Raw genomic sequence first — 26,926 nt, 5'->3', positions numbered from 1 at the left:
CCGTGGATGTAGCGCACATTGATTTTACATTTGTATGTAAAAATAGAAAGAACTCTAAGTCATCACATAAAATGAAGATAATAAAATGCATGCACCATATATCTTACCATGGCTAAAACCACATGTCATGTAAATCCTGCTCCAATAAGATGTCAACCATTCTTTAAAAAAGGGCTAACACAACTGTTCATTTAAAAAAAAAATCTTCACTTTATAATTAGTCTTGGCTTTTTTTATACCTGAACCACTAGTTGAATGTTTTATCATTATGGGTCTATTTTGTATTATTGTTAAGAGATTTAGTCAATAACATTATCCAGAAAAAATGTCTTGATAAAGGTTTAAAACAAAATGAGCTGAAGCAGTGTCAGATAATATTGATTCAGTGTTAAAGAATATCCAGTTAGGAATTTGTGCAATGCTGTTAACTTGACTTTGTGCTTGTTGTATAAGTTTAACAAAAACATGGAACATAAAACATTGAGTTTTGTAATATTTTCCAGCTGTATTGTTCTCAATAAGCATGTGATATAAAAAATAAAGTAAATGAAATGCATTACTTACCATGTCACCTGGTAAACCCTGCAGCCCAGTAGGTCCTTGAGGCCCTGGAAGACCCTATAAAAATTGATGTTGGATTAAAATTGAATCTTGTTAATGGAAGGCTCAAATTAAGTCTATGCAAATTGAACACAGCACTTTGGGAACTAATATTATTACTTGTTTATATTTCTATAGAATGTGCATAGCCCACAACGACATTATGTTGGCCCTATTCACAAAGATTGTGTTGTGACTTACTCTTCTAGTTCTTTCTTTTGAATTCCAGGAGAAAGCCAATGTTAGACCTGACATCCTTAGTGTGGCCTTCCCCCAAACATTTTACCTTTATGTCTCTTGTTTTCTGAAATCTATTTTGTTGGTTTTAGGACTCTGTGCACTTTACCATGGCAAACTAAAGCTAAAGTGATTGTGTTCTCTTCCTTAAACATGGTAAAATTGGCCTACACCTGATTTGCAGATTTAATTTACTTTTAAGTCATTTGTAAAGTGGTTCTGCATGTACCCAGGGTCTGTAAATGAAATGCTACTAGTGGGCCTGCAACACTCATTGTGCCACCCACTAAGTAGCACTTTAAAACATGTCTCAGGCCTGCCATTGAAGCCTGTAGTGCATCTTTAAACTATCAGTTCTACCTGGAAAAATAAATCTTTTGCCAGGCCTAAACCAACCTGAGTTTTCCTAGTTTGCTCCAATAGTTCAGGACTAAGGCAAGATAACAAAAAGTAGTTCACAAGACCTCATAGCAAAATCATTGTGAATAAGGTATTACTTTTTAATATACTATATTCAATTTTGCATGTTGTTGTTGGAGGTGCACAAACGTCTTCTGTGCAGCTGATATTTTATTTCAGTTAAGTATCTGCAAATTCTAAAGACAACATTATTGCAGATATACCACACAAATGTCACCTGAGAATTCAGGTTGCCACTGATCAAATTGTTACCCATGACTCTTTCGTCACAATTGCTTTCAAGTATATATTTTAAATGAACAGAATAATTTGAGGAGTTTTTAACAAACAATACACACAATAGGCCTCTAACCATTTTCACATTTTAGGAAATAAACTTAAATCTAAAATAGTTAAAGTGTTTGATTAGGGGGTGTCGTTTTTAAAGAGCTGTAAATGTATTAAAAAAATTGTGATCAAACAAAACAATTTGAGAAACTCCTAAATAAACTTTATATATATATTTATATATTGCATTGGAAAACACAATCTTGGGCCTAAATACAATTTTAGAAATCAAACCACGCATTTAGAAAAATATGTCTATCTCCAGACGAAGAAAAAATCTAACAATGTATGACAAGCTTTTAAATTGTTGAAAAACTGTCCTATAATTTTAGGACATATTTTAAAACTATGAAATATAGTGTATAGTCTTTTAACATGTCAGCCTCATCTTTTAAAGAGTAAGAAACATTACATATATTTATGTGATAATGCAAACTTCCTTAAACTCCTCTATAGTATTTTAACATTGTTAACAATTGTTTTCCACTTAGAACAACTTTTTCACATCAGATGAAAGAAAGGCATATATTTTTATGTAAAATCAGTACATATTATTTATAAAAACATTCCTTACCTAGAGATTTTTTTATGCTTTTTGGCCCACATATATGGAAAAAGACTTTTGCAATTTCATGCAATTGTCACTTATATTAGAGCAACTGATACACAGATGTACATACCTGAGGTCCAGGACTTCCAGGAGGTCCGGCAATACCCGGTTCTCCTGTTGCACCCTACAATAAATGTTAGTTAGAATAAGAGTTCATTAGAAGCAGAGAATACATTAGGCTTCTGAGACAACAAGACTCTATATATAACTCTGGCAACAAAATGATTTCTATATATTGTTCCTGGATCCTAGCTGGTATTTATTAATGATGCTGCATATCCTTCCAAGTTTACAATTAGATGAAATTTGGTTCCTAATTATTTAGTTTTCAAACCCACTGGCACGCAAGTTCTCTAGGATTGCTGGACTAATCAAGAACACAAACTATGAATTATCTAAAAGTGCCATATTTCTTGTGCATGCAAGCAAAACATTTTCACTTGTTATGATTTAATATGAAACTTTTGAAACTGTGGTTTGGGTGCAAGTGCCATCCGCAGGACTCTAGCTAGGCCAAATCTGTTCATTCTGTTTCAAAGACACTGTAGCACTAACAACTCTAATCAAATACAGACAGGAGCAAAATTGGATTCTGGCCGTTATTGGCACCAAATAATTCAATATGATTTTACAATCATGAATCTAATGGATATACAAGATGGTATTGTAATGCTCGTTGTGCTTGTGAGATACAACATGAGAACAACACAAATGTTTTGAGATACAATGGAGAGAGTGAAACATATTTTGAAATGAGTGGGCTATACGATTTTTACTACTTCATACTGTTAAACAGCTTCAATTCATAAGATAGACGGTTAATGGTAGTTGCTAAGGACATCTCAAGCCACCTAGTTTGTCCTTTTGTACTCCCTATAATGTATTAAATTCAACTAAGTCTTCAGTTTTGATTTTGCTTTGAATACACATTTGTGCCAGGCCTGCTGGGTCTGTTCCCAAATAACTTCTTCCAATCTGTGCAACAGCTTAAGGGAAAACTGGAATATTTTACAAATGTAATTTCACAAAATGTAGTTGCACATTCACAAAATGCAGCATGCATGAGCAGACAGCTCTGCACCCACTCAGGCGTTCCTTATTAAAAATATGAGGTTGTAAGTGGGCCACATCTAGCTCCACCTTCAGGCTTCATCATCACCCATTACCCTATTCCTTTGTTCTGGCTGCCCCCTTCATTCTGTAAGGGCAGAAGCCCTTTATAGGACAGAGTAGACTGAGATGGCTGAAGGGCATAGAAGGCTCTACCTGTGCTTATGAGACTGTACTGAGTGCATGGAGCTACATATTGACATAGGGGATGATAGGGGATTATTGACAGTTCTTAATTTGTAAAAGAATAAGTGCCAGGCTCTCGTTGGGAGGGCACTGCAGCTTGCGCCATACATTGCCCTTGCTAGCTGCAAATGACAGTACAAACACAGCTACTATCCATCACACTCTTACAAGTGTGCCAAAACCTTACATTCCAGCCCCCCAAAGCAATAAGAATGGCTTGGGAGGCAGGTATTAGTCATTGTAAATGTAAATTGAACTAATAAACGGCTGTTGTTGTGCTCATACCTAAATTACCCATACAATGCCACCATGTGGCAGACTGTCATAAGCCCCGGTCTGGCAATTAAGTGCCAGTGCTGAGCACCGGTAACCACAGGTTCAAATTAAGCACTGATTCATGACTTTAAGCAACACTACCTGAACATTTTGGGAATATTACTGTGCATTGAATGCATCATTGGGCAAGTAGGGCTATTTATGAGCACATATAAGACAATTAAAACTTGCTGTTTAGCTAATTATGGGGCATATTAGCAAGAACCTCGTTAAAATTATTTCAGGACATCTAACCTGGGCTTCTATTGGAATTCTATAACACATATTGGCAAGCCCATTATCGCCGTTTTAGCAGGAGTTTCCTGCCGCTAATATGGCGATAATTTTAACGAGGTTCTTGCAATAATGCCCCACAGTTATTTTGATATACAAGTAGCTGTATTGGGCATATGTGACAATAGCTGAGCATATATCAGGACACAGTGAACATATCTGGCTATGTCTACGAAAATGAAACTTCATTCTGCAAATGGATATGCCCAATAGAATATGGGGCTATACATAAGCATATGAGTCTACATTAAACCTATGATGCTATACTTATCCAGTTTCAATGAGTATATGGCATTCTACCTATGCATGTGGACCTATACCTGCACATATCAGGCTAAACTAGGGAGTTAGCCACAGGATTAGGGAAGCACTTACGTCTTTGAGGCTTTTCCAGGTACATTGAGGCTGCCTCTAGATAGCTACCAGGGCAGATGCCATCTTATAAAAATAACCATCCCAGCAATTTAGACATATTTTATGCTGTCTGTGGCAGTCACATGCTCCCTAGAAGCAACACCATAAGTGCTTCCCTGGAACTGCTGTCTGCTGCACCCTCCCTGGTATTTTTGGCTGTTTCTAGGCATTTGAGCCTATCCTTTACATATCTGACAATGTAATTGATCATAAGATGCTTGTGAGGTGACATATTGGGTGGCAGTGAATTGTGCCAGGCTACCTTAAAAGGCGCCACAGCATTTGAATCCATAAAAGGTCATTTAAGCATTACGTGTACATATGATGGATGCAACTGAGACTATAATGACTGTATCTAATTATGTGCTTGTTATCCTGTGATGTCTTTTCCTCAGCATATCATGGGTGCAACATTATCGTATAAGCTGGACAATAACCCCAGTTGTACACAAGTGTTTTAAATTGAACTCTCAATTATCTAGCATGGAGTACAAGTCTTATAAAACTCAGCAGATGTTTATAATATAGTGTGAAGGCAATGACGTCATGTAATGTTCATTTCAGAATATATTTAATCAATAGAAAAGTATACCTGTGCCATACACAAATAACACATATTTACATAGTTTGAAGCAAAGTGAGATGTTGAATATTGTTAAATGTTTAATTGAGTACTGAGGAGCAGCCTGGGATCAGTTGGGTTGGAGATGATCTTGGAGAAGAATGAGGCTTTAAATTACTTGCTGGCTGAGAAGAGGGATGATGCCATTCTTAGACAAGGGTGCATGTCAGATAAGGTGCGTGCAGAGGAGGAAGCCTAAGTTTTATTTTTTCCCGTCTTGTTTTTGGGCTAGTTGGAATGGATTTGTTGTAGGGTCTAATGGACTGATTTAGAGTTTGGTGGATGGTTACTCCGTCAAAAACAGATCTCCCATCTGCCTTATTCCAAGTCCCATAGAATATCACTCACTCGTAATAAGGTGCACAGAATATCCCTCATGTTTGTGACTGAGAAACCCATTTGCCAAACTCTAAATCAGGCTCTTAGTCTCCAAGCCATTTTGTGGATGGAAACCCGATTGATATGATTATAATAAATTGTGTTGCATAATGTGGGTTTGGGTGGTGGATTTTGGTAGCAATTTGTGTGTGCGTTGATAATAAAGGATACTTTGAAGGATCTGCCTGGTGGAGTGGGAGGAGACAAATTGGCAAAGTATTAGGTTAAGATTATCTACAACTAGTGCCTGGTATGTTTTCATCGCCAAACATCACGTGACATCGGGTCATGCAATGTAGCTTACTTAACTACTTCCGTTATGGTGAATTAAGAAGTTATCTAGAGATGCACACATCCAATCGATCCGCTACTCTTCAGTGATCAAACCACCCTAGTGGTGCCTGAAATTTGGTATATGTGGTCTCTTTCAAAGTAAAACTATATTCCCATAACACAGTCTTTAAATAAAGCACAGCACAGTAAAACACCTTTTTAGTTTAATGGCAAATAGGTGGTGACAATTTCATTCGTTTTGCAGGATAATTTCTTGTTATTATTCCCTCTTCTGATATAACATTTTCCAGGAAAGTTGTGTGCGCTGTATCTCTATGCTCATGCACTTCTTTGTTTTCTTTGTTAGTTTGATTGACAGCTGGAGTTAAAGGTACCATTGTGCGCATGTCACGTTGACGCATTAACATGTCGAGTGTGATTGATGCCTCTTGTAATGTGCAGGATTTTACCTTTTCTCCTTGACTTCCTTTCATACCAGTCTCTCCCTAGAAATGAAACACGAATAGCAATATTTCATTACATAATATATACCACATTTCTGACGGAGTTGACTGCTTTTAGCATGCACAGTTCACTGTAAACTCTTGGTTACGGTGCATATATAATAAATCTGAGAAAAGGAGATCTGTTTCGGAGGAAAGCACAGCCGATGGATAAAGAGGTTGTTCTGCGAGGCGCTAGATGAGAGATTATCACCTGACATGCTTTGGCATTGTATGTTAGTAATTATAATGTGAATGGTTCGGCTGGACAAAAGAAACTTCAAGGTCCCGTGAGTTAGAACAAGGACAAAAAAACACAGGGCCGATTCACAAAGATGTTTGAAGATGTCAGAAATCGAGCCATCACATACGTCCATTTTGCATCGATTACTAACAAAGGAGTAGGCAGAATATTAAAACAATCCCCACTTTGATCCATCCCTTGAATGCCTTTGGTTGAGCAAAGGAACTATGCCCTACCGACCCCAGATGAAGTCCCTTCATCCCACTTTCCATCCATCTAGCTCTCCATCCTTTAAATCATTCATGCATCCAACTATCTTTTCATGCTTCCATTCATTCTTTCGCCATGCCATCCACCCTTCTTTCACCAGTCTATCCATCCACCCTTTCATCATTGCACTCTTCATCCATCCTTCTAAGATTCCACTCACATTTCCAGATATTCATTTATCCTTTTCCCATACATACATCTATTCTTTTTTTATCAATTTATCATTTCATCTTCTTGTTATCAATTTCTTATCCATTCAAACTTCAATTTATCCATCCACCCATTCATCCTGCCTTATATTATTTCAGCCATTCTTTCTTTCACCCATCTATGCAACTGGTGTTTTACACTTCATACATCAGTTCTTTCACCCTTCCAATAACCTTAGCATGCATTTCATCTTCCTACATGTCGCAGTGTTTTTCTGCTTTTTATAGGTCTTTCAGTTTAACTCTACCTTATTGCCATCTGTCTCTGTTTCACACTCTCGGCAGGGCAGCGAGTCTATCTATGCCCCAGTGGAAGGAAGGAAATGCCCCCCCCCAGTGTCTATTTGTTACTACACCAGCATACATACTTTCCTTTTCTTTCTCTCACAATTTCACCCTTCTTCTTTACTGTGGTTAGTTTCCTATCTATGACCTCTACTGTGGTGTTCCTTCTCTTGTTGTTTTACTGAGAGTCTTTGTCTACGAAACAGCAGAGACAACAAGCTAATAAATATTTATAAATTCCAAAATCACACCCGCTTAAACTGTAAAAGAGGGGTTGACAACGCCACTGATTTCTACCTTTAAGATTTACAAAAATTCTCAGGAGTGCAGTTAGAAATCTACACAAGTCATAGACTTCCATAAATACTCCTTCCCCACACATACTCTGTTTGGACAGTAAATCCCTATCAGAAAGGTAAATGCTTGTGCATTAGCCCATTAAAAGTTTTTCTTTCAAATAAACTGCCGCTAAAAACGTACCCCTTCCTCTACAACCCCCTGTTTACGAGAGTGTTCTATATTATTTCCCACCGTCGACACATACTTAATTAGTACTGCTCCAGCTGGAAATGTGTATTCATGTCCAGGTCTAAATGACCATTAAAAATGTTTCTGACTCGTCACTCCGGTTCGACTTTCCTCCAACTATTTTGCAGGGTTACCCATAGAACTTTCATAATTTTCCTCATCCCCACATTTACGACTGTGGAATATCCGCCGTTCTGTGAATCAATTTTTGGTACTTTGACTGTAAATTCTATTTTTTCTATTTATAAGTAATGCTTCAGAGAGTGAACCCTTTTACAATTGATGCCATGCATGACTACAATGTCACCTATAGATGTGCTAAACAACAAATGGAGGAGTACCTCCAGGAGGTGCCTCAGTGCCTATGTCTAGGATATATAGAGGTGCACACGTTGCTAAAGAGGACAAATTTATCCTGTTAGAACTGGCTATTTCTGGTAGGCTAAGGCTGACGCCAAAGCCAGGCAGAAACCACCATTCTAGTCAGGGCAAGGGAGTCACACGCCAAGATAACCCCTGCTCACCCCCTTGGTAGCTTGGCACGAGCAGTAAGGCTAAACTCGGAGGCAATGTGTAAAGCATTCGCGCAAGCACACAACAGCAATAACATTCTAGGCACACCACAAAAGGAAATCCACACAAGGTTATATAAAAATAACTTCTGTATTGTCAAAATCACATCAGATAGAAATCACACATGTGCATTGTGCCAACTGGCACGGGCAATATTCACAAGGGATTATTCACAAGACAGGTCCACATGGGCCACTGTCAGAATCAACACTTTTAGGAATTGAAATACTGTCAGAAATTAGAATAAAAGGATATAAAATCACTGTAACACAAATTAGCAAGTATAGCACACCACCAGTAACTACTGGTAACAGGTAAGTACCACCTATGCAACCCTAACCACCTTAGGAGAATGTCACGCAGGAGACCAAGACCTCACTAGGACCACCTGTACTGGAAAGAACAACCACCTAAGAATACAATACATTTAGGGGTGTAAGCAAGAACACATTACACATGATGCATAAAAACATTCAGAGGTGCAACATAGGAAGAACACATGATGCATAAAAACACATTCAGAGGTGCAAGAAAAGAGAACACATGATGCATAGAACATTCAGAGGTGTAAGAACAAGGGAGACACATGATGCATAAAAACATTCAGAGGTGCCAGAACACAACTCAATAGCGCAAAAACACATGAGGTCCAAAAACATTCAGAGGTGAAATAAAACATATTGCGCAAAACTTATAAGCCACCACTTGTGGCAGTCCCTAGGCCAACTGGCCTTGTTGGGGCTAGGACGCCCTGTGTCCAAATGTCAGGGGCATAAACGGTGCAGCTGCCCACTAATTGCTGGGCAGCTGGGACATTAATAAAACTATGGCATGGGCTCTCATTAGCCCTTGCACAGAACTGCGCCAAAAGGTAGGTGCCACACAGGCTCTTGAACAAATATGCCCCCATGAGCCTCTCGGGGCTCGTCAACAAATGGGTCTCTAGTCTCTTTAAATCAGTGTTTAAAATAATATCACCCATCTATTGGCCAAAATCAGCTCTTCGCTGACGCTAGCGGGTTACTACCCCGCTCCTCTTACTGTTGCGCCCACTCTAGGAGCCTCGACGTGGGCAGAGCCTTCGATGACAGCCCCGGCCGGTCCCGACTGCTCTCCCGCACGCTCTCGACAATCCAACGAGCGGCGGGGAGATCGAGCAGCACTCTTCTTTCAGGGACAACAGGCCAGGGGCTGGGGGGCACACACGCGGCCCCCTTGACGAGACCGGGTCCCGGAGAGGACTAGGCGTCAGATCCCTCGCTGGTCGCGGCTCTCAGCAGCGCTGATGACGTGGGCCAATCTGGTCGCGGCCCTCTCGGCGAACCTCCACACTCACCCGGGAGTCAGCCAATGGTAGTGGGGCTCCCGGGCAGGCCCTTGATGACGCTAACGCAGGCAACCAATCACCACACGGCTTCAGTGGTGACGTGACGGCGCTCGGGCCAATCCCGTCGCGGCGTTAGTGAGGGGGCTCGACTCTCTCCTCCAATCAGGGAGCAGCGGGCTCGCTCTCGGCTTCGTTGGTATCGGCAAGGTACAGCGGACTGCGTAGGGTGTTCCCAGGCTCCGGGCAATATCGGTATTTGGCGGCACAGGTTTTCTGGGGGCGTAGGTCGCAATAGACCGCCCTCACGGCCACAGATCTTCTTTGGGGGCAAAACTCACGAGGGGAGACACCTCGATCTCCCGGACTTTGTGAAATGCGTGACGATGAGCACACCGATCTCGGTCCCAGGCCGGTAGTTAAAAACTCACGTACCCAAACAAACTGCAGCACGATCTTCACAGCGGTTTCAGTTACAGTGGAACCTTTTGACCCTGGGTTCCAGGACAGGAGGCCAGCTCTTCTCAGGCCCTTGGAGATTCAGTTAGGAGACACAGCACACAGCAAAGTCTCTGTAGGTCAAGCAGGCAGGGTCACAGCACACAGCAAAGTCCCTCTTCCCCTCAGCTTCAGTTGGTCAGCAGAACAGGTCAGCCCTTTAGAGCACACAGCAAGGCGATCTTCCTTCAGTTCTTCAGCGGTCCTTCTTCCAGCAGAGGTTCCTTTTGATTGTAGAATCTCCTTTTCTGTTGTCAGGGGTCCTTCTCTTATACCCCTACAAGTCTTTGAAGTCTTTGTACAAGTGGGCCCTGAGCCCAGTCTAAACCAGTTCTGGGTGTTGCTGGAACACTTGGGCTTCCTGGCTTCCTTCTAGTGTGAGGGGCAGAGGTGGCAGTCGCCCAGCAGGAGGTGGAGCCAGCATTGTGGCAGGCAGGCACAGCCCTATTCACTCCTAGGTGCCATCTCCTCCCACTTCCCTAGATGCAGATGCAATCTTTCAGCCACGGGCTGACTCAGACAACCTCCTAGGGGTTCTCTAGCCCCTGTCATCCTCAAACCAGACAGTCAATCCACAAGCAGGCCAGGCTCACTCCTGAAGCCAGGCTCCAGCCAATCACACGCCAGGCACAGATTACACAAATATGGCAACTTCTAAAAGTGGCACTTCTACACTAGACACAATCATGCCGTATACATCATTACGCAGCATTCAATCTCACTAGTTCGCACATACCAAACTCGACCCTGCACTGCCCACACATCAGGAACTACCATGGGCATACATATTCCCGATTCATTCCTATGGGAGGGCAGGTCACTCTCACCACACACACAGAGAGCTCACGCACTTTACACTGTACCACAGTGAAAAAGTGCGCAAAGGCCTAAAATCACCAACACCAGGTTCCAGAAACAGGCTAGGAAAAAGCAAAAAGTTTCGGGGTGAACCTGCCAAAAAGGGCCAGGTCCAACACAACCCCCTTCCAGCCAAAACGCAGGGTAGACCAATCACTCCACTGATGGGCTTCCCTGCTTTGGGTGACAAAACACGGACATGGGCCCGCACGGCAGGGACACCCTCTGGTTTTGTGCCACTCTGAACCCACATAGATTTCTCTCAACAAGGTCTCTCTGGCACAACTAGGATACCCCACTGGTACTCTCTAGTCATCCACGGCCAGGACCAGGCCCTAGGCCATCCAAATGTCACAGGTCCTGACCACTTCACAGAGTGGGGGGCAGTAACCCCTGGCACACAATAGCCATTCTCCACTCTCCCTCTCAGTGTAGCTACAACTACCACTGATCCTTCAACCTAGGGACCATACCCTCAGGCTGACCAGAGGTCACGGGCAAGAATGCCCCACCCTACCTCTACTTCTGGGTTTCCGCACCCTCACAGGGAAGCACTCACCAGAACACAATTCTCCTACCAGATCAGGACCTCACTCCATCACTGGTCTACCACTTGGAAACTATTCCACTTCTGAGGTACAAAGCACACAGCACAGTTCTTCTTCAAGCAGGTGGGGGACAGAGCACACAGCAAAGTCCCCTTTCAAGCAGGTGGGAGGACACAGCACACAGCAAAGTCCCCTTTACTCCACTTTAGCGGAAACAACAAACTGCAGGTGAGCCCCAGATCACACAGCAAGGGCAGCCCCCTCAGTCTCTTCAGCTGATCCACTTTGGTAGAGATTCCTCTTGACCTGGAAGCTTCCTAATCTCCCAACCTAGGATCTAAACCCTCAGGTTGCACCGGGGTCAGAGACAAGGACACCGTCCCTCTGCACCCCCTTCCAGAGTTCTGCACCCTCCCACCTTGGAGCGGTACCCCTGGAAGCCAAACACCAGGACCGCCGGAGTTCTGGTTACAGACACTCCCCGTCCTCTAGACACAGGAAGATCCTCCTCAAATGACCTGTAAGTACAGCCTAGGCCCCTGACCTGGCGCTCCTTTAGGGAACCCTCCAGGCCCTGAGACAGGGTTTCGGGCCAACGTGGTACACACCGTCCCACACTCACTCTGCCTCCGCAAGACATCTAGCACACCGCCAGACATCCACCTTCTTGTCCAGTGCCTCTGCAGGACCTCCTGCACACCACCAGAGGTACACCTCCTGTGCAAGCTCCTTCAAAAAAAACTAACACCAACTCCTCTAGTTCAACACACCACTCATCCATACACTCCCCCTCCAGACTGGTGAGACAGTTCCTCACTGCCCCTGACTCTCAACCTGTACCCCTCTTACTGAGCACCAGGCACCATACTCTGGGAACTGGGAATGGGACTTCACGCACTGGACACATTTTAGCTGCCACCACTGGATCGTACCATACTGGGGAATCCAGACACACACACTACACTCAGGGGATAACCACCCTCCCGAGCAAGCCATTTCTCCTCCACACTCCCTCTCTTCCATCTACCCACACAGGGACAGGAACAGGGATTGGGCACTGGACTCAGCAAGGGATTCCTCATCTATGGGAACCTCTCCCTCTACTGGCGTCCCGCCCTGTCATTTTCTGTCATCTGCCACTAAACATAAAGCGCAGGAACACCATCTGAAAATGACACTCTTGAGGAAAAACAAAATCCCAAACAATAATCCCAAACATGTGACTATCTAAAAAATGCAGAGTTTTGTAATGTAGCCAGCTGTCGCTGTGGCACTGCGCAAACACAAGTCCTAATCCGCACCGCTGACCACCAATGTTAGAACTGGCTATTTCTGGTAGGCTAAGGCTGACGCCAAAGCCAGGCAGAAACCACCATTCTAGTCAGGGCAAGGGAGTCACACTCCAAGATAACCCCTGCTCACCCCCTTGGTAGCTTGGCACGAGCAGTAAGGCTAAACTCAGAGGCAATGTGTAAAGCATTTGCGCAAGCACACAACAGCAACAACATTCTAGGCACACCACAAAAGGAACTCCACACAAGGTTATATAAAAATAACTTCTGTATTGTCAAAATCACATCAGATAGAAATCACACATGTACATTGTGCCAACTGGCACGGGCAATATTCACAAGGGATTATTCACAAGACAGGGCCACATGGGACACTGTCAGAATCAACACTTTTAGGAATAGAATTACTGTCAGAAATTAGAATAAAAGGATATAAAATCACTGTAACACAAATTAGCAAGTTTAGCACACCACCAGTAACTACTGGTAACAGGTAAGTACCACCTACGCAACCCTAACCACCTTAGGAGAATGTCACGCAGGGGACCAGGACCTCACTAGGACCACCTGTACTGGAAAGAACAACCACCAAAGAATAAAATACATTTAGGGGTGTAAGCAAGAACACATTACACCTGATGCATAAAAACATTCAGTGGTGCAACATAGGAAGAACACATAATGCATAAAAACACATTCAGAGGTGCAAGGAAAGAGAACACATGATGCATAGAACATTCAGAGGTGTAAGAACAAGGGAGACACATGATGCATAAAAACATTCATAGGTGCCAGAACACAACTCAATAGCGCAAAAACACATGATGTCCAAAAACATTCAGAGGTGAAATAAATCCACCCATATTGCGCAAAACTTATACGCCACCAGTTGTGGCAGTCCCTAGGCCAACTGGCCTTGTTGGGGCTAGGACGCCCTGTGTCCAAAAGTCAGGGGCCTAAACGGTAAAGCTGCCCACTAATTGCTGGGCAGCTGGGACATTAATAAAACTATGGCATGGGCTCTCATTAACCCTTGCACAGAACTGCGCCAAAAGGTAGGAGCCACACAGGCGCTTGAACAAATATGCCCCCATGAGCCTCTCGGGGCTCGTCAACAAATGGGTCTCTAGTCTCTTTAAATCAGTTTTAAAAATAATATCACCGATCTATTGGCCCAAATCAGCTCGTCGCTGACGCTAGCGGGTTACTACCCCGCTCCTCTTACTGTTGCGCCCACTCTAGGAGCCTCGACATGGGCAGAGCCTTCGATGACAGCCCCGGCTGGTCCCAACTGCTCTCCCGCCCGCTCTCGACAATCCAACGAGCGGCGGGGCGATTGAGCAGCACTCTTCTTCCAGGGACAACAGGCCAGGGGCTGGGGGGCACATAAGTGGCTCCCTCGATTAGACCGGGTCCCGGAGAGGACTCGGCGTCAGATCCCTCGCTGGTCGCGGCTCTCAGAAGCGCTGATGACGTGGGCCAATCCGGTCGCGGCCCTCTTGGCGATCCTCCACACTCACCCGGGAGTCAGCCAATGGCAGTGCGGCTCCCGGGGCAGGGCCTTGATGACGCTAACATCGGCAACTAATCACCACACGGCTTCAGTGGTGACGCGACGGCACTCAGGCCAATCCCGTCGCAGCGTTAGTGAGGGGGCTCGACTCTCTCCTCCAATCAGGGAGCAGCTGGCTCGCTCTCGGCTTCGTTGGTACCGGCAAGGTACAGCGGACTGCGTAGGGTGTTCCCAGGCTCCGGGCAAGATCGGTATTTGGCGGCACAGGCTTTCTGGGGGCGTAGGTCGCAATAGACCGCCCTCACGGCCACAGATCTTCTTTGGGGGCAAAACTCACGAGGGGAGACACCTCGATCTCCCGGACTTTGTGAAATGCGTGCCGATGAGCACACCGATCTCGGTCCCAGGCCCGTAGTTAAAAACTCACGCACCCAAACAAACTGCAGCACGATCTTCACAGCGGTTTCAGTTACAGTGGAACCTTTTGACCCTGGGTTCCAGGACAGGAGGCCAGCTCTTCTCAGGCCCTTGGAGATTCAGTTAGGAGACACAGCACACAGCAAAGTCTCTGTAGGTCAAGCAGGCAGGGTCACAGCACACAGCAAAGTCCCTCTTCCCCTCAGCTTCAGTTGGTCAGCAGCACAGGTCAGCCCTTTAGAGCACACAGCAAGGCAATCTTCCTTCAGTTCTTCAGCGGTCCTTCTTCCAGCAGAGATTCCTCTTGATTGTAGAATCTCCTTTTCTGTTGTCAGGGGTCCTTTACTTATACCCCTACAAGTCTTTGAAGTCTTTGTGCAAGTGGGCCCTGAGCCCGGTCTAAACCAGTTCTGGGTGTTGCTGGAACACTTGGGCTTCCTGGCTTCCTTCTAGTGTGAGGGGCAGAGGTGGCAGGCGCCCAGCAGGAGGTGGAGCCAGCATTGTGGCAGGCAGGCACAGCCCTATTCACTCCTAGGTGCCATCTCCTCCCACTTCCCTAGATGCAGATGCAATCTTTCAACCACGGGCTGACTCAGACAACCTCCTGGGGGCTCTTAAGCCCCTGTCATCCTCAAACCAGACAGTCAATCCACAAGCAGGCCAGGCTCACTCCTGGAGCCAGGCTCCAGCCAATCACACGCCAGGCACAGATTACACAAATATGCCAACTTCTAAAAGTGGCACTTCTACACTAGACACAATCATGCCGCATACATCATTACGCAGCATTCAATCTCACGAGTTCGCACATACCAAACTCGACCCTGCACTCCCCACACATCAGGAACTACCATGGGCATACATATTCCCCATTCATTCCTATGGGAGGGCAGGTCACTCTCACCACACACACACAGAGCTCACGCACTTTACACTGTACCACAGTGAAAAAGTGCGCAAAGGCCTAAAATCACCAACACCAGGTTCCAGAAACAGGCTAGGAAAAAGCAAAAAGTTTCGGGGTAAACCTGCCAAAAAGGGCCAGGTCCAACATATCCTTTGTTAGAAGGCCCCTCACTCACCAACCTAGTTGGTGACATGCTTCATCATCGGGGTCCCACCGGGATAGCCAAGTGCCATCCGGGTGTGCTGCGACACCTGACTACAGTGGAGCGGGTTTTGTTTTTTGGATTTTATATGTGAAAGTGAAAAGGTTTAAAGTGATTATTAAAAGTGGTCCAATAAACTACTCACTAAAAAGACTTTATTCTGGAGTGATTGGGCAACAATAAAAATTATTAGTGGGACACCTTGCCTGATTAGGTAGGCTATTGGTGTCACGAGTAGTGTTGTAAGATAAAATTGGTCTACATGTTTCAACCACTTATGCAAATGTTGGCTTTTCAGCAGGACCAGTGATGTTAGCCCGGGTGGTATACACTCGCTAAGGATTTTTTTTTTTTTTTTTTTTTCTCAAGCCTGGCACACCAACTTATAGTATTTTACAGTAATACAAATATACAAGTATATCCAACACAGTCAAAATCAAAATGGAAAGCGTGTATATAAAGTTCATTTAATCCACAAGGCTTTCTCCAAGTCCAGCCAACACGTGTTTCGTCGAATGGGTAGGTACCCACGACTTCATCAGGGCTGGGAAAAAAATAATACAAAACAAATATTGTAGTCCCGCCGTACATCGGGCATTATAAATACTTAATATAGCATTAATACTTCAGTGACATTATTGCCATGCAAGTGGGAAAATACTTTACAAGGTCTGAGTCCATATATTATTTCAGTGTGAGATTTTTTTTAAAACTTATCGATAAATTCATTTTAGTGTATGCATTCAAGAGGGAAAGAAAGGTTGAAAAGATATATCCGAAAAGAGGATGAAAAATTTCCTCCCCATGAGGCAAAGTAGAGCGCCCCACAGTTCGAGAGATCCAAAACAGTATTCCGGTAGTAATATGTATCCCGGTGTCATGCCGGCATTGTGCCTCACCAATCATATTTCAAACCGTAAACCCATGTGAGAGTTATAATTTCAATATTTTTGTGCGTTGACTCCCACACTGGTTAATAATTAATGTTTGTGCTCAAGATGTTATAGAGACTGAGCTGGTAAGCTCAGGCTTACCTGATAGTAATTCCAGATAAGTAATATGCCTGTGAATGTTGTATAGAACAGCTTCACGTCAGTATCATAATGGTAAGTATAGTGGTCATCTATATAATATAATTCAAGCGACCCAGAAACGTACCTTCTGGCTGGTTATAATTCCGACCCAGCCTCACGTGGCTGGGTTGATAATTGTCTTTTAGTAAGTTTTGGTCCGTTCTTATGATGCAACTGTGGGAGAATATGTATAGGTGAGTATTACCCATACAGTTATACATATTATGGACATAAATAGAGAACTCCGTTGTCAAACAGTTTTGTTTATAGTATGAGAATATATACTGAGCTCATGGTTAGAGAGTTACTGTATCTGTATTATGTATCTTAATGGCTTACCTTCACGATGATGAGTATATATGTGGCCAAAATTGTCGTATTGTGCCACTCAAGGGATCCGTACTGTAGATAAGATGAGTATTTCTCACGTGGGTATAATTATTTGGACCCCAGCTGTAAATTGGTACGAGGAGGGGGAAATGAAATTAGTACGGAAGTCCATTATTTATTTCGTTCCTATGAGCTAAGTTAAGTTTGTCTATATCTACGAGTGAATATTACTATGTTATCTCACCTTCATATTTTGAAGTCCTGGGATTATTTTCAGATGCAAGTGGAAGCGGTCTCTCCGTATTTGGATGAACCGCGTCTGCTAACCCGGAAGTCTATTTGAAGTTAGTTTACCTTCCGACTTAGCGTTGCTAGACTGTCTACGTGTACACGTAATGGAGTTCTCTGTCCACCATTTTGGATTGGTATCTAGTATAATCATATGCATTACGTGATCTCATTTTATCCCCAATTATAATATAGTTATCATGCGTCTAGGATATTTAAACATCCAATAGTTCAGTGATTTTATAGGGTTTGAGACCAAATATAATAATGATGGGCTGTAGCCGCGTCTGATGTCCGGAAAACATCACCACTGGCTCTGTCAGGCACCCAAATTTGTGGGGCAAGAATAGATGCATGTAATATATAAAGAAACATTTCACAGGCAAGAATATAAGGTAAATCCGAATTCAGTGCAAAACGATTTTTTCTAGTTACAGAATATGAGTTGTGTCTGTTAATTCTACACAAGGCCATTTGATTATTAGTACATTATAGGTGAAGCATATACACATACATTTCTGAAGGCGTTCGTTATAATTGTTGTGATAGGCTAGAGGGTATGCTAGCAATATTTTATGATTGTGGTTTGACATTCTGCAAACAATCATAATATGCTATACATATAGGTATGACGGTGATATTGTTACAAGGTCATCTATTCTCCCAAAAAGTAGTGGAGTTCTTGGTCTGCATTCATCCCTTGTTCCACCGCCCGCATAGTGAGTATCCATGAAGCTTCTCTGCGTCTTTGAGACAATTCTCTGTTACCCCCTCTGGGATCATTTTTAACTTGATCAATGGCACAAAATCCAATTGTTTTATTCCTGCCTTGACTAGGACATTCATTGACATGTGTCGCAGTGTTGTATCTTGTGTCATGATGTTTGATAGCTCTTACATGTTCAAAAATCCTGTCTTTTAGTGCTCTTTTTGTACTCCCAATATAAAAACTTCCACATTTGCAGGTTATCATGTATATGACAAAGCAGCTGTTACAATTGAGCATTTGTCTAATTTTGAATTCTCTTCCCATATAGTTACGAAAGGTTTTGGTTTTGTTCATGGCCATGGGACATAATTTACACATTCCACATTTGTGAAAACCCATATTATTTTTTGATAGCCAATCTGGTGTAGTCTTGGGTGGTGAAGGATAAGTGGGGCTTACCCAAGATCTAATGTTTTTCCCCTTTCTGTAAGTAATGAGTGGTTGTTTGGTGATATGGTTGTTCAGAGATTTATCATTGGTTAGTAACCACCAATGTTTTTTCATACTATTTCTTAATGTAATAGCTGCGTCGTCATAGTTGGTGATGAGTCTAAGTTTCTTGTTATCACTATTTGCATTAGGTTTATGTCGTAGTGTAGTGTCTCTGGATATATTGTTGATTCTATGTTCTGCCTTCCTAATAGTGTCCATGTTGTACCCTCTAGCTCTGAATCTAGTTCTCATATTAGTTTCGCATTCCAAAAAGTCTCTGTCTTTGCTGCAGTTCCTACGTGCTCTTGTCAGTTCTCCATAGGGAATGGATTGGATCTGATGTCTAGGATGTGAACTACCAGCATGCAATATGGCATTGCATGAGGTTGGTTTTCTATATAGTTTACTCTGGATTTTGTTGTCCTCAATGAATAGTATCAGATCTAGGAATTCAATCTGAGTTCTACTCATAGAGTATGTGAGGTGTATTCCCATCATGTTGGAATTTAGGTAATCACAAAATTGTTTTAGACTGTTCATGTCTCCAGCCCAAATGAGTAAACAGTCGTCAATATAACGACCCCAGTATATGATGAATTCACTCCATTGTGTACCACCTGGGCCCCTGATCCACTCCACCTCAAACCTGCCCATGAACAGGTTTGCATAGGAGGGTGAAAATCTGGACCCCGCTCGCTAAGGTGTGCCCTGCCCTTGACTACGTGAAAGAACCACAAACATTTTGTTGTAGTGATTTAAAAACTGTTGTTCTTCTCCAGTACTCCTAGAAAAGAAACCTGTAAAGAAAGAAAGACAAACACAGTGGCGGGCACATCCTAATGCCCCCCTGGGGACCCCCGCCCTTATGGCGGGCGGTCCCATTCACTGATGGGATGGCGGCTAATGACCCCCTATGTGAGCACCGGAGCACCATTAGGTGCACAAAATCAATGACTAAACTCAGTGAACACTACCTCACGCAAAACCACACTCCAAATGACATGAGGTGGACTGTGATAGAGCAAATGAACTCGAGAGACAGACTCCAACCACGCCTTTTCGAAAAAGAACAGCGATGGATTTATAGGCTGTCCACGCACAAGACTGGATTGAATGACAATATACTGTGGAATTCTGTCCTCACAAAATAGTCCGTTATGCTCCCTCCAATGTCCTAAACTGGAAGAAGGATCCTGAATCTGTATATGACCAACTATCACACTTATGTGAATGCATGTCACAATCTGCTTGCCTGGCTGAATGAGGTCATTCTGAGACTAAGTGGTTATTATGCACCTCGCCCCCCTTTTTTCACCACTTCCTCTGGTCTGTTCTCTCCCTGTCTTCCCCCACATCGAGACTTGTTTGCTCGAATATCAATGGCACCCCTGATACCTGTATGGCCGTTATTAGGTCGATTTATTCGCATGTGGGTTGGTTCATAATTCATTGTTACCGGCACAACAATCTGCATGGATACCTGCATACTTTATTCACTCCCCCTTCAGCAGTGTCTAACACAAGCGCTCCACTCTAGCGACGCCATCCATTAGGAATAGAGCTTTATTCAGAGAAGCTTGGGCGACACGAGCACCCCTTTTCTCCCCCCCACCTTTTTTCACTCTTGTGGCAACTATGAAGCGATCCGATCACCCCTCCGGCCTCCCCATAACGTTGCCTTTTCGATGTGGCCCCACTTTACCCAGGCAATTTCGGCCTTTATTATCATTCTCAATGAGCATAGTGCAATGCTTTATTGAAACTAGTGAGGAGACACGATCTTGTTTTCTCCTCTCATCACCTTGACTACGGAAACGCAGCTACTCCACGCTACATAACCCCTGACATCACGTTTGCCACGTAACTATGTGTAGCCACGCCCCCGCAACACCAGGAAGTGCCCGCTTCCTTTTAACCTCGTTGGAACCCCCATTTCGCAACCACGGGGCACTGAGGAGGTTGCATTTTAGGCAAAGCTGCTGTTTAAGACTCCCCACAAGTAAGTCTCTCACCAGGCATTTTGTACTTTATTATAGCGGTTAGGCCCCGCGTAGACCGTACTTGCAGTCATAACCCCTCCCTCTTTTCCTGACCCAGATTGTGGCAGGATCTACTCTCAGCAACCCGGACGCCCATGAAGTTTGCCAACCAAGCGCTTCAAGTAAGCACCTGACTTTCCTCACTGTGTGTATATGAGTGTTTGACTGGTAGCCCGTTGGTTGTATCGTCTGCCAGAATACCATTTTGTGATTTTAATCAGGCACGTCTGCTAGTTGGCCAACTTGCGTTTCTAATCACGCTCGAATCTTTTTGTGAGCATTGACACCCACTATCTGATTAACTGTCTATGTGATTCAGGGAGCGATTTATTTCCCTATAAACTGCACCCTATTTTCACTTACGTTTTGATCCTGTGAATGGGCTATGAGTGCACAGACACACCGTATTGAGTGGGTTGTAAAATACATTCACAGGCTCATTTAAAAGCCTAACAGTGCCTATTTTATCCCCTAGGCACCCTGATATGACTAGTGTTGAGTCATTCAGTAACATAAACTAAATTTCATTGATACGTTGGATGTCACTTATGAGGAGAACCGCAGACACACCCTATGTTTAAGGTTTTTGTACTGTATGTTTGTCTTTCTTTCTTTACAGGTTTCTTTTCTAGGAGTACTGGAGAAGAACAATAGTTTTTAAACCTCTACAAAAAAATGTTGTAGTTCTTTCACGTATTCAAGGGCAGGGTACACCTTAGCGAGTGTATACCACCCGGGCTACCATCACTGGTCCTGACGAAAACCCAACATTAGCATAAGTGGTTGAAACATGTAGACCAATTTTATCTTACAACACTACTCGTGACACCAATAGCCTACCTAATCAGGCAAGGTGTCCCACTAATAATTTTTATTGTTGCCCAATCACTCCAGAATAAAGTCCTTTTAGTGAGTAGTTTATTGGACAACTTTTAATAATCACTTTAAATCTTTTCACTTTCACATATAAAATCCAAAAAACAAAACCCGCTCCACTGTAGTCAGGTGTCGCAGCACACCCGGATGGCACTCGGCTATCCGGGTGGGACCCCGATGATGAAGCATGTCACCAACTAGGTTGGTGAGTGAGGGGTATTCAAACAAAGGATAGATTTGTCCTCTTTAGCATCGTGTGCACCTCTATATATCCTAGATGGAGGCACTGAGGCGCCTCCTGGGGGAATCCTCCATTTGTTGTTTATCATTGATCAAGGGGACAAGGAGTATTCCTTCTACATAAGAAAAACCCTTTCTCTCTCTTTTGTTTTCATACCTTTAGATGTGCACCGATTTCAGTGACAGTAATACATGTCCTATTTACGTACTGGTAAATTTCATTACTCCGATTACCCTTCCCTGTGCTAGCACTTTCAGAAAGAGGTGTGCCACACCTTTCCAGACACCACGTGACCTTGTTCGAAGATGTGGTTGCTCCCATGGGCAACCCAGGAACTCCCTGGACCCACTCCTCTGGTGTAATGAAACTTGAGGGGGCCACCCTGCAAGGTACGTTGAGGGGCCCCTTTTGGAACCAATCAGGAGCTCTCTGGCCAGAGTACAGTGCTGAGGGTTCCCCCTAGAGCTTGGGGGCCCGCCCCCACTGCAGGTGCTATGGAGGGCCTGTGTTATGCCACTGACACACTCATGCTCGGGATCGCGCACAATTCTTCAACCTTCCATTTACTTTGTCGTCTCTTTTGCACCAGAATTCAAAATTGTGTCAGGAAGGTGTGGGTTGGGATCTAAATACGGCAACAAGCATGGGTAACTGGAGTTAGGAAAATTACCCATAAGTATTCAGGATATTACCTCCTCAAGCTCACCTTGTCACAGTCCTTACAGAATTAGGATATGGCAAAGCAGTATATCACAATTTAATCTTAAGGAAAACAATACTTTTGTTGCAATGCAACACATATATTGCTTAATAAGCACAGCACAACAAAATATATCCAAAATGAACCGATATCATATAACCTCTCCCACATCCAGTCTATAATGTGACATAAACATGCAAGGAGTGGCCTATGTTGCAGCTCGGCAAATGTCCTAAAGAGAGGCTTCTCATGCCTCTCATGCCTTTGTCCACAAGGCTGCAATTCCAGTTGAACAGCCTTGAACGGAAGCGGGCAAATTAATTGCCTTTTTTCATAGGCTAGAGAAATGGCTGCCCCCTAAACTAAAGACTTAAGCGGGGTAATTAGAGTTAAATGTAAAACAATCTTAACAGCTACAATTTGCATATAAGGAATCCTAACTAATAAAACAGCTAATTCACCCTGGCTGTTGATGACCACCAGAAAGAAGATTTAAGAATTTAACCTATCCCGCCTTCAGAGGCTCAAATGGCAAGAGTTGCAAGTCTTTCTCTATCAAATGCAAATCCCAAACCAGGACTGAAGATTTGAGAAGTTGGGAAACCACCTCCTCCATATTCGTCAAACACTGCTTTCCCTGCTTCAAGAAGAGGAGCTTTAACAGCTGCCTACTTAACTTTTAGAGTAGTCACTGCTAAGCCTGAATAAAACCTATCCTGGAGTAACTGTGCTCACCAGTACAAAGATCCTAGTCTTGATTTTTACACCAAGAAAAAAATAAACAAAAATGGTGATTACAGGAATAACAGGAACATTTTAGAGTGGAATGAAAACTGAATGGAACTTGAATGGAAACTGTCAAAAACCTTGAAAGACCTACATTTTGTGAACCCCTCCTTTCAGCTTCCCTGCCAAAGGATAACATCTCCTGAGAGAGACAAGGGATAGTTCTGTGATACATAAAGTGAAAAACCTATTAGAAGAATCCACTCTAGACATGGAGCTGTTCTCCTCAGAGGTAGAAACAAGCTCATGGTAAGCCAAAAAGGGACTACTGCGCCTACCCCACTTCCTCTCAGACAAGGGATGCTAGGAAATATGGCAATCATTGGAAAAGGTATGAATGAATACAGAAGTAGAGGCAATAACACTGCCAACTTATAAATACAGCAGATTTTGTTTCCTGAAACTATGTTAGGAAGCATGGCAAGTGTGATATCTCTTATATAAATTTAGGGGTTTTGTCCTACGGGACCAGGCAGGACACTGAAATTTAAATAATACAAGGGCGCCTGGTCTCGAGTTTCATGCTGCTTTTTAATTACCTGCAAACACAACAATGATGGACAGAATGTGGATCAATGTCACACATTCACCCCAGTCCAAAGATCTGGGCCCAAATCCATCGTTTTTCCACTCCACACCACCCTGGGTTAGACAATGGCGATATGCAAATCAGCGCTGACCCTGTGCCCCATGGGAACAGTCCAGTCCGAACTACAAAAGCCATGTCCTTCCCAGAACGGAAACAAGCATCCAGCGCTGACCCTGTGCCCCATGGGAACAGTCCAGTCCGAACTACAAAAGCCATGTCCTTCCCAGAACGGAAACAAGCATTAATTACCAGCAAACTTAGAGCTTCAAATTAATTGTAAAGCTCATGTGTCATTTCACTTATTTTTGACAAATTTCATATTTACATTCCTTTGTTCCATATAAGAGGTTCTAACACATCCTAACATAAATTATAAACACATTGTGCCAAACAAAACAAAATTTGATACAATTTTTGCATATGAGTGAATCAATTACAATTCTATCTTGATCAAAACTTATATATGAAGGTACACCAGAAACAGTTGTGTTTCAGTCCTACCTACTTATTTCTTTATGTGTTTCAGGACTGATTTTCACCATGGGTTTCTTTCAACCTAATGTGTCCAGCTAACCAGGACACTTTTATTTTTTGCCCTTGGTGAAATGGAGAGACGAATCTTATTGGAAATGTCGACGCGTTTCCAAACCCGGTCCAATTGTTCGGGTTTTTCCTCAGGGCAAACCTGGGTACCTTACTGTTCCAGAGCCGCGTTGTCGTATACAATCTTGATGAGGAGACTTTTTGCTTGTGTTAATTGATGCAGTAACTCGTGCTCTGGACCGATCCTACGTTAAAAAATGGTCTGGGATTACCACCCCTTTTGTGTGTGCCGTAGTTCTGTCATTCTTCTGGATTTAGTCGCGTCTCCATTAATGAGTTTGCGGAAGTGTGATATCTCAGCATTTGCAAAAAATCCACCTGTGGATATCTGAATGTCACATTTCTCTGAACAAATATATCCCCAGAGCCAACGGAAGTTCTAAGAGGGAGGAAATATTATGCTTAGCTGATCCACTGCGTCATTCTTTACCCCTCTGATATGATTAGCAGAATGGTCCAAGAGGTTCCGTAATGCCTATCATCCTATCTGCAAGGATCGAAAAGGAGGGCTTCTTCTCCTGTTCCTGACCGATTATTTATTTACTCCTTTTCAAGAGATCTTTACATAAAAAGTCTCAAAGCTGCCACCAACTCTCCCCAATTGGATGGCTTTCCCCATTTGAGAGCCAACATTCCTGAACCTAGAGAGAACACAGAATTTCCCTGCATCCCGTTTGCACGATGCAGTTGTTAAAAATACTGGAGGCAGTGAGATTTAAAAAGACACCTTGAGATTATCAGGGCCAATCCTTGGCTATTGGGACTTGAATCACAAAGTCCATGGATGCCGGCTTCCAGTAATTCAGCAGATGTCATGCTAAGGAATGCAGGCGTAGTCTTACCAATGGCACTACAAATACACATGAAACATAAAATATAAAAAGTGACTAGATCCATAGATTATGACTTCAGTGCTCAACCCACAGCCACTCAAGGTTCTGACATTTTGAACCTTGCCATGTCACCTGGTTCAACAGAAGTTGAAGGTGCATCCAAAGTCTTGAAGTTCTTGAGTCTGGTAAGGAGAATTCTCCCAAATGCACTTGAAATCTAGCTACAATCAAGGCTAAGTATTGTGATGGTGTTAACATGAACTCTGGGTGATTCTTAAAAGTTCATGTTGTTCAAATAGGAGATAACCTCTCTTTGTATCTTCTTCAACCTGAGAAATTAAAGGCACTTTGCCAACCAATCATCCAAGAAAAGGTGAATCAGTATTCCTGAGTTATGTTGAATGGCCACCAGTGGAGCAAGGACCTTTGTAAATGCTCTTGGTGAGGACTTGAGACTGAAAGAAAAAACCTAGGTTTGCAGATGAAAACTCCTCTCACAGAAAGTTCTGATTGCATTTATTTTTTGGCATGTGAAGTAAGCGTCTTGCAAGCCTGTCAACATGATCTGCACTTTGGGATTAATAAAAGAGATGGTTTGTTGCAGTGTCTCCATTTTGGACTGGATGGTATTTATATAACAGTTTGAAGGTTTTAAGTTGATGTTTAGTCTGGACTTTCCAGATGGTTCAGGGGCCTGAAAGACCAGTGAATAAAGCTACTCATCTATCTCTTCCACTGGCAGTGGAATGGCCTCGTTGTTCTGAAAACACACTAAAGAAGAGCCAGTTGCTTGGTAAAAACTCTTGGTTTATAAGTTTGCATTGTGCTTGATTCTGGAGTCAATTATTTGATTTCCAGAACAGAACATTGCCTGTTGATGTTCAACACCCAAGCATCTCAATGTAAAAAGCCTCTCAAATGTAAAAAATTGAGAGACACCCTCCGACTGGATCAGGAAAAGGTAAGGGATTGGGACTGCGGTCTCTTTTTTGAAGAAGATCTATTATTGCTCTTTGGCTTAAAAAAGATTGAGATTGCCATCTAGACATCTGTGGCTAATATCTTCTCTGTCTCTGATTCAAGAATACCATCTGGACAGTTCAAGATGCCTTTCTTTTCTCTTAAATATCTGAGCATACTTCTGTATTTTGAATGCTGTCTTTAATAAATCCTCCAATTGATTTAGAAGCAGAAATGTTTAGTACTTAAAGCAGGACGTCTTTGTAAGCACCCCCCCCCATCCAACCCATAAGATACATTTATCTTCTTTCTGAAATATTATTACCGGTCATAGCCTTTAACTTATCACTAAAGACATCCAAGAGAATTTAGCCTGCAACTCCATGTTGGCGAAATTATCAGAGCTGTATTTTCCTACTTTTTATACTGAAAATAGAGATTGTAAGTCTT

At 43.2% G+C, this 26,926-nt stretch overlaps 1 protein-coding gene across 2 annotated transcripts in view; it reads right to left on the bottom strand.

The window, feature by feature from the left end:
* The window catches only part of COL19A1 (collagen type XIX alpha 1 chain), a 2,464,374-nt gene that overhangs the window by 556,094 nt on the left and 1,881,354 nt on the right, over nt 1-26,926 (bottom strand). For both annotated transcript variants that reach the window (XM_078648013.1, XM_078648014.1), the window contains 3 exons: nt 6,257-6,292; nt 2,265-2,318; nt 565-618 (listed from right to left, as the gene is read on the bottom strand). In XM_078648013.1, the coding sequence (XP_078504139.1) occupies nt 565-618; nt 2,265-2,318; nt 6,257-6,292 (144 nt within the window). The remainder of the gene's footprint in view (nt 1-564; nt 619-2,264; nt 2,319-6,256; nt 6,293-26,926) is intronic.

Source organism: Lissotriton helveticus, chromosome 6, assembly GCF_964261635.1.
Source record: "Lissotriton helveticus chromosome 6, aLisHel1.1, whole genome shotgun sequence".
Lineage (NCBI taxonomy): Eukaryota > Metazoa > Chordata > Amphibia > Caudata > Salamandridae > Lissotriton > Lissotriton helveticus.
The sequence above is the reverse complement of the archived record's forward strand: the minus strand, read 5'-3'. Positions and strand labels throughout refer to the sequence as shown.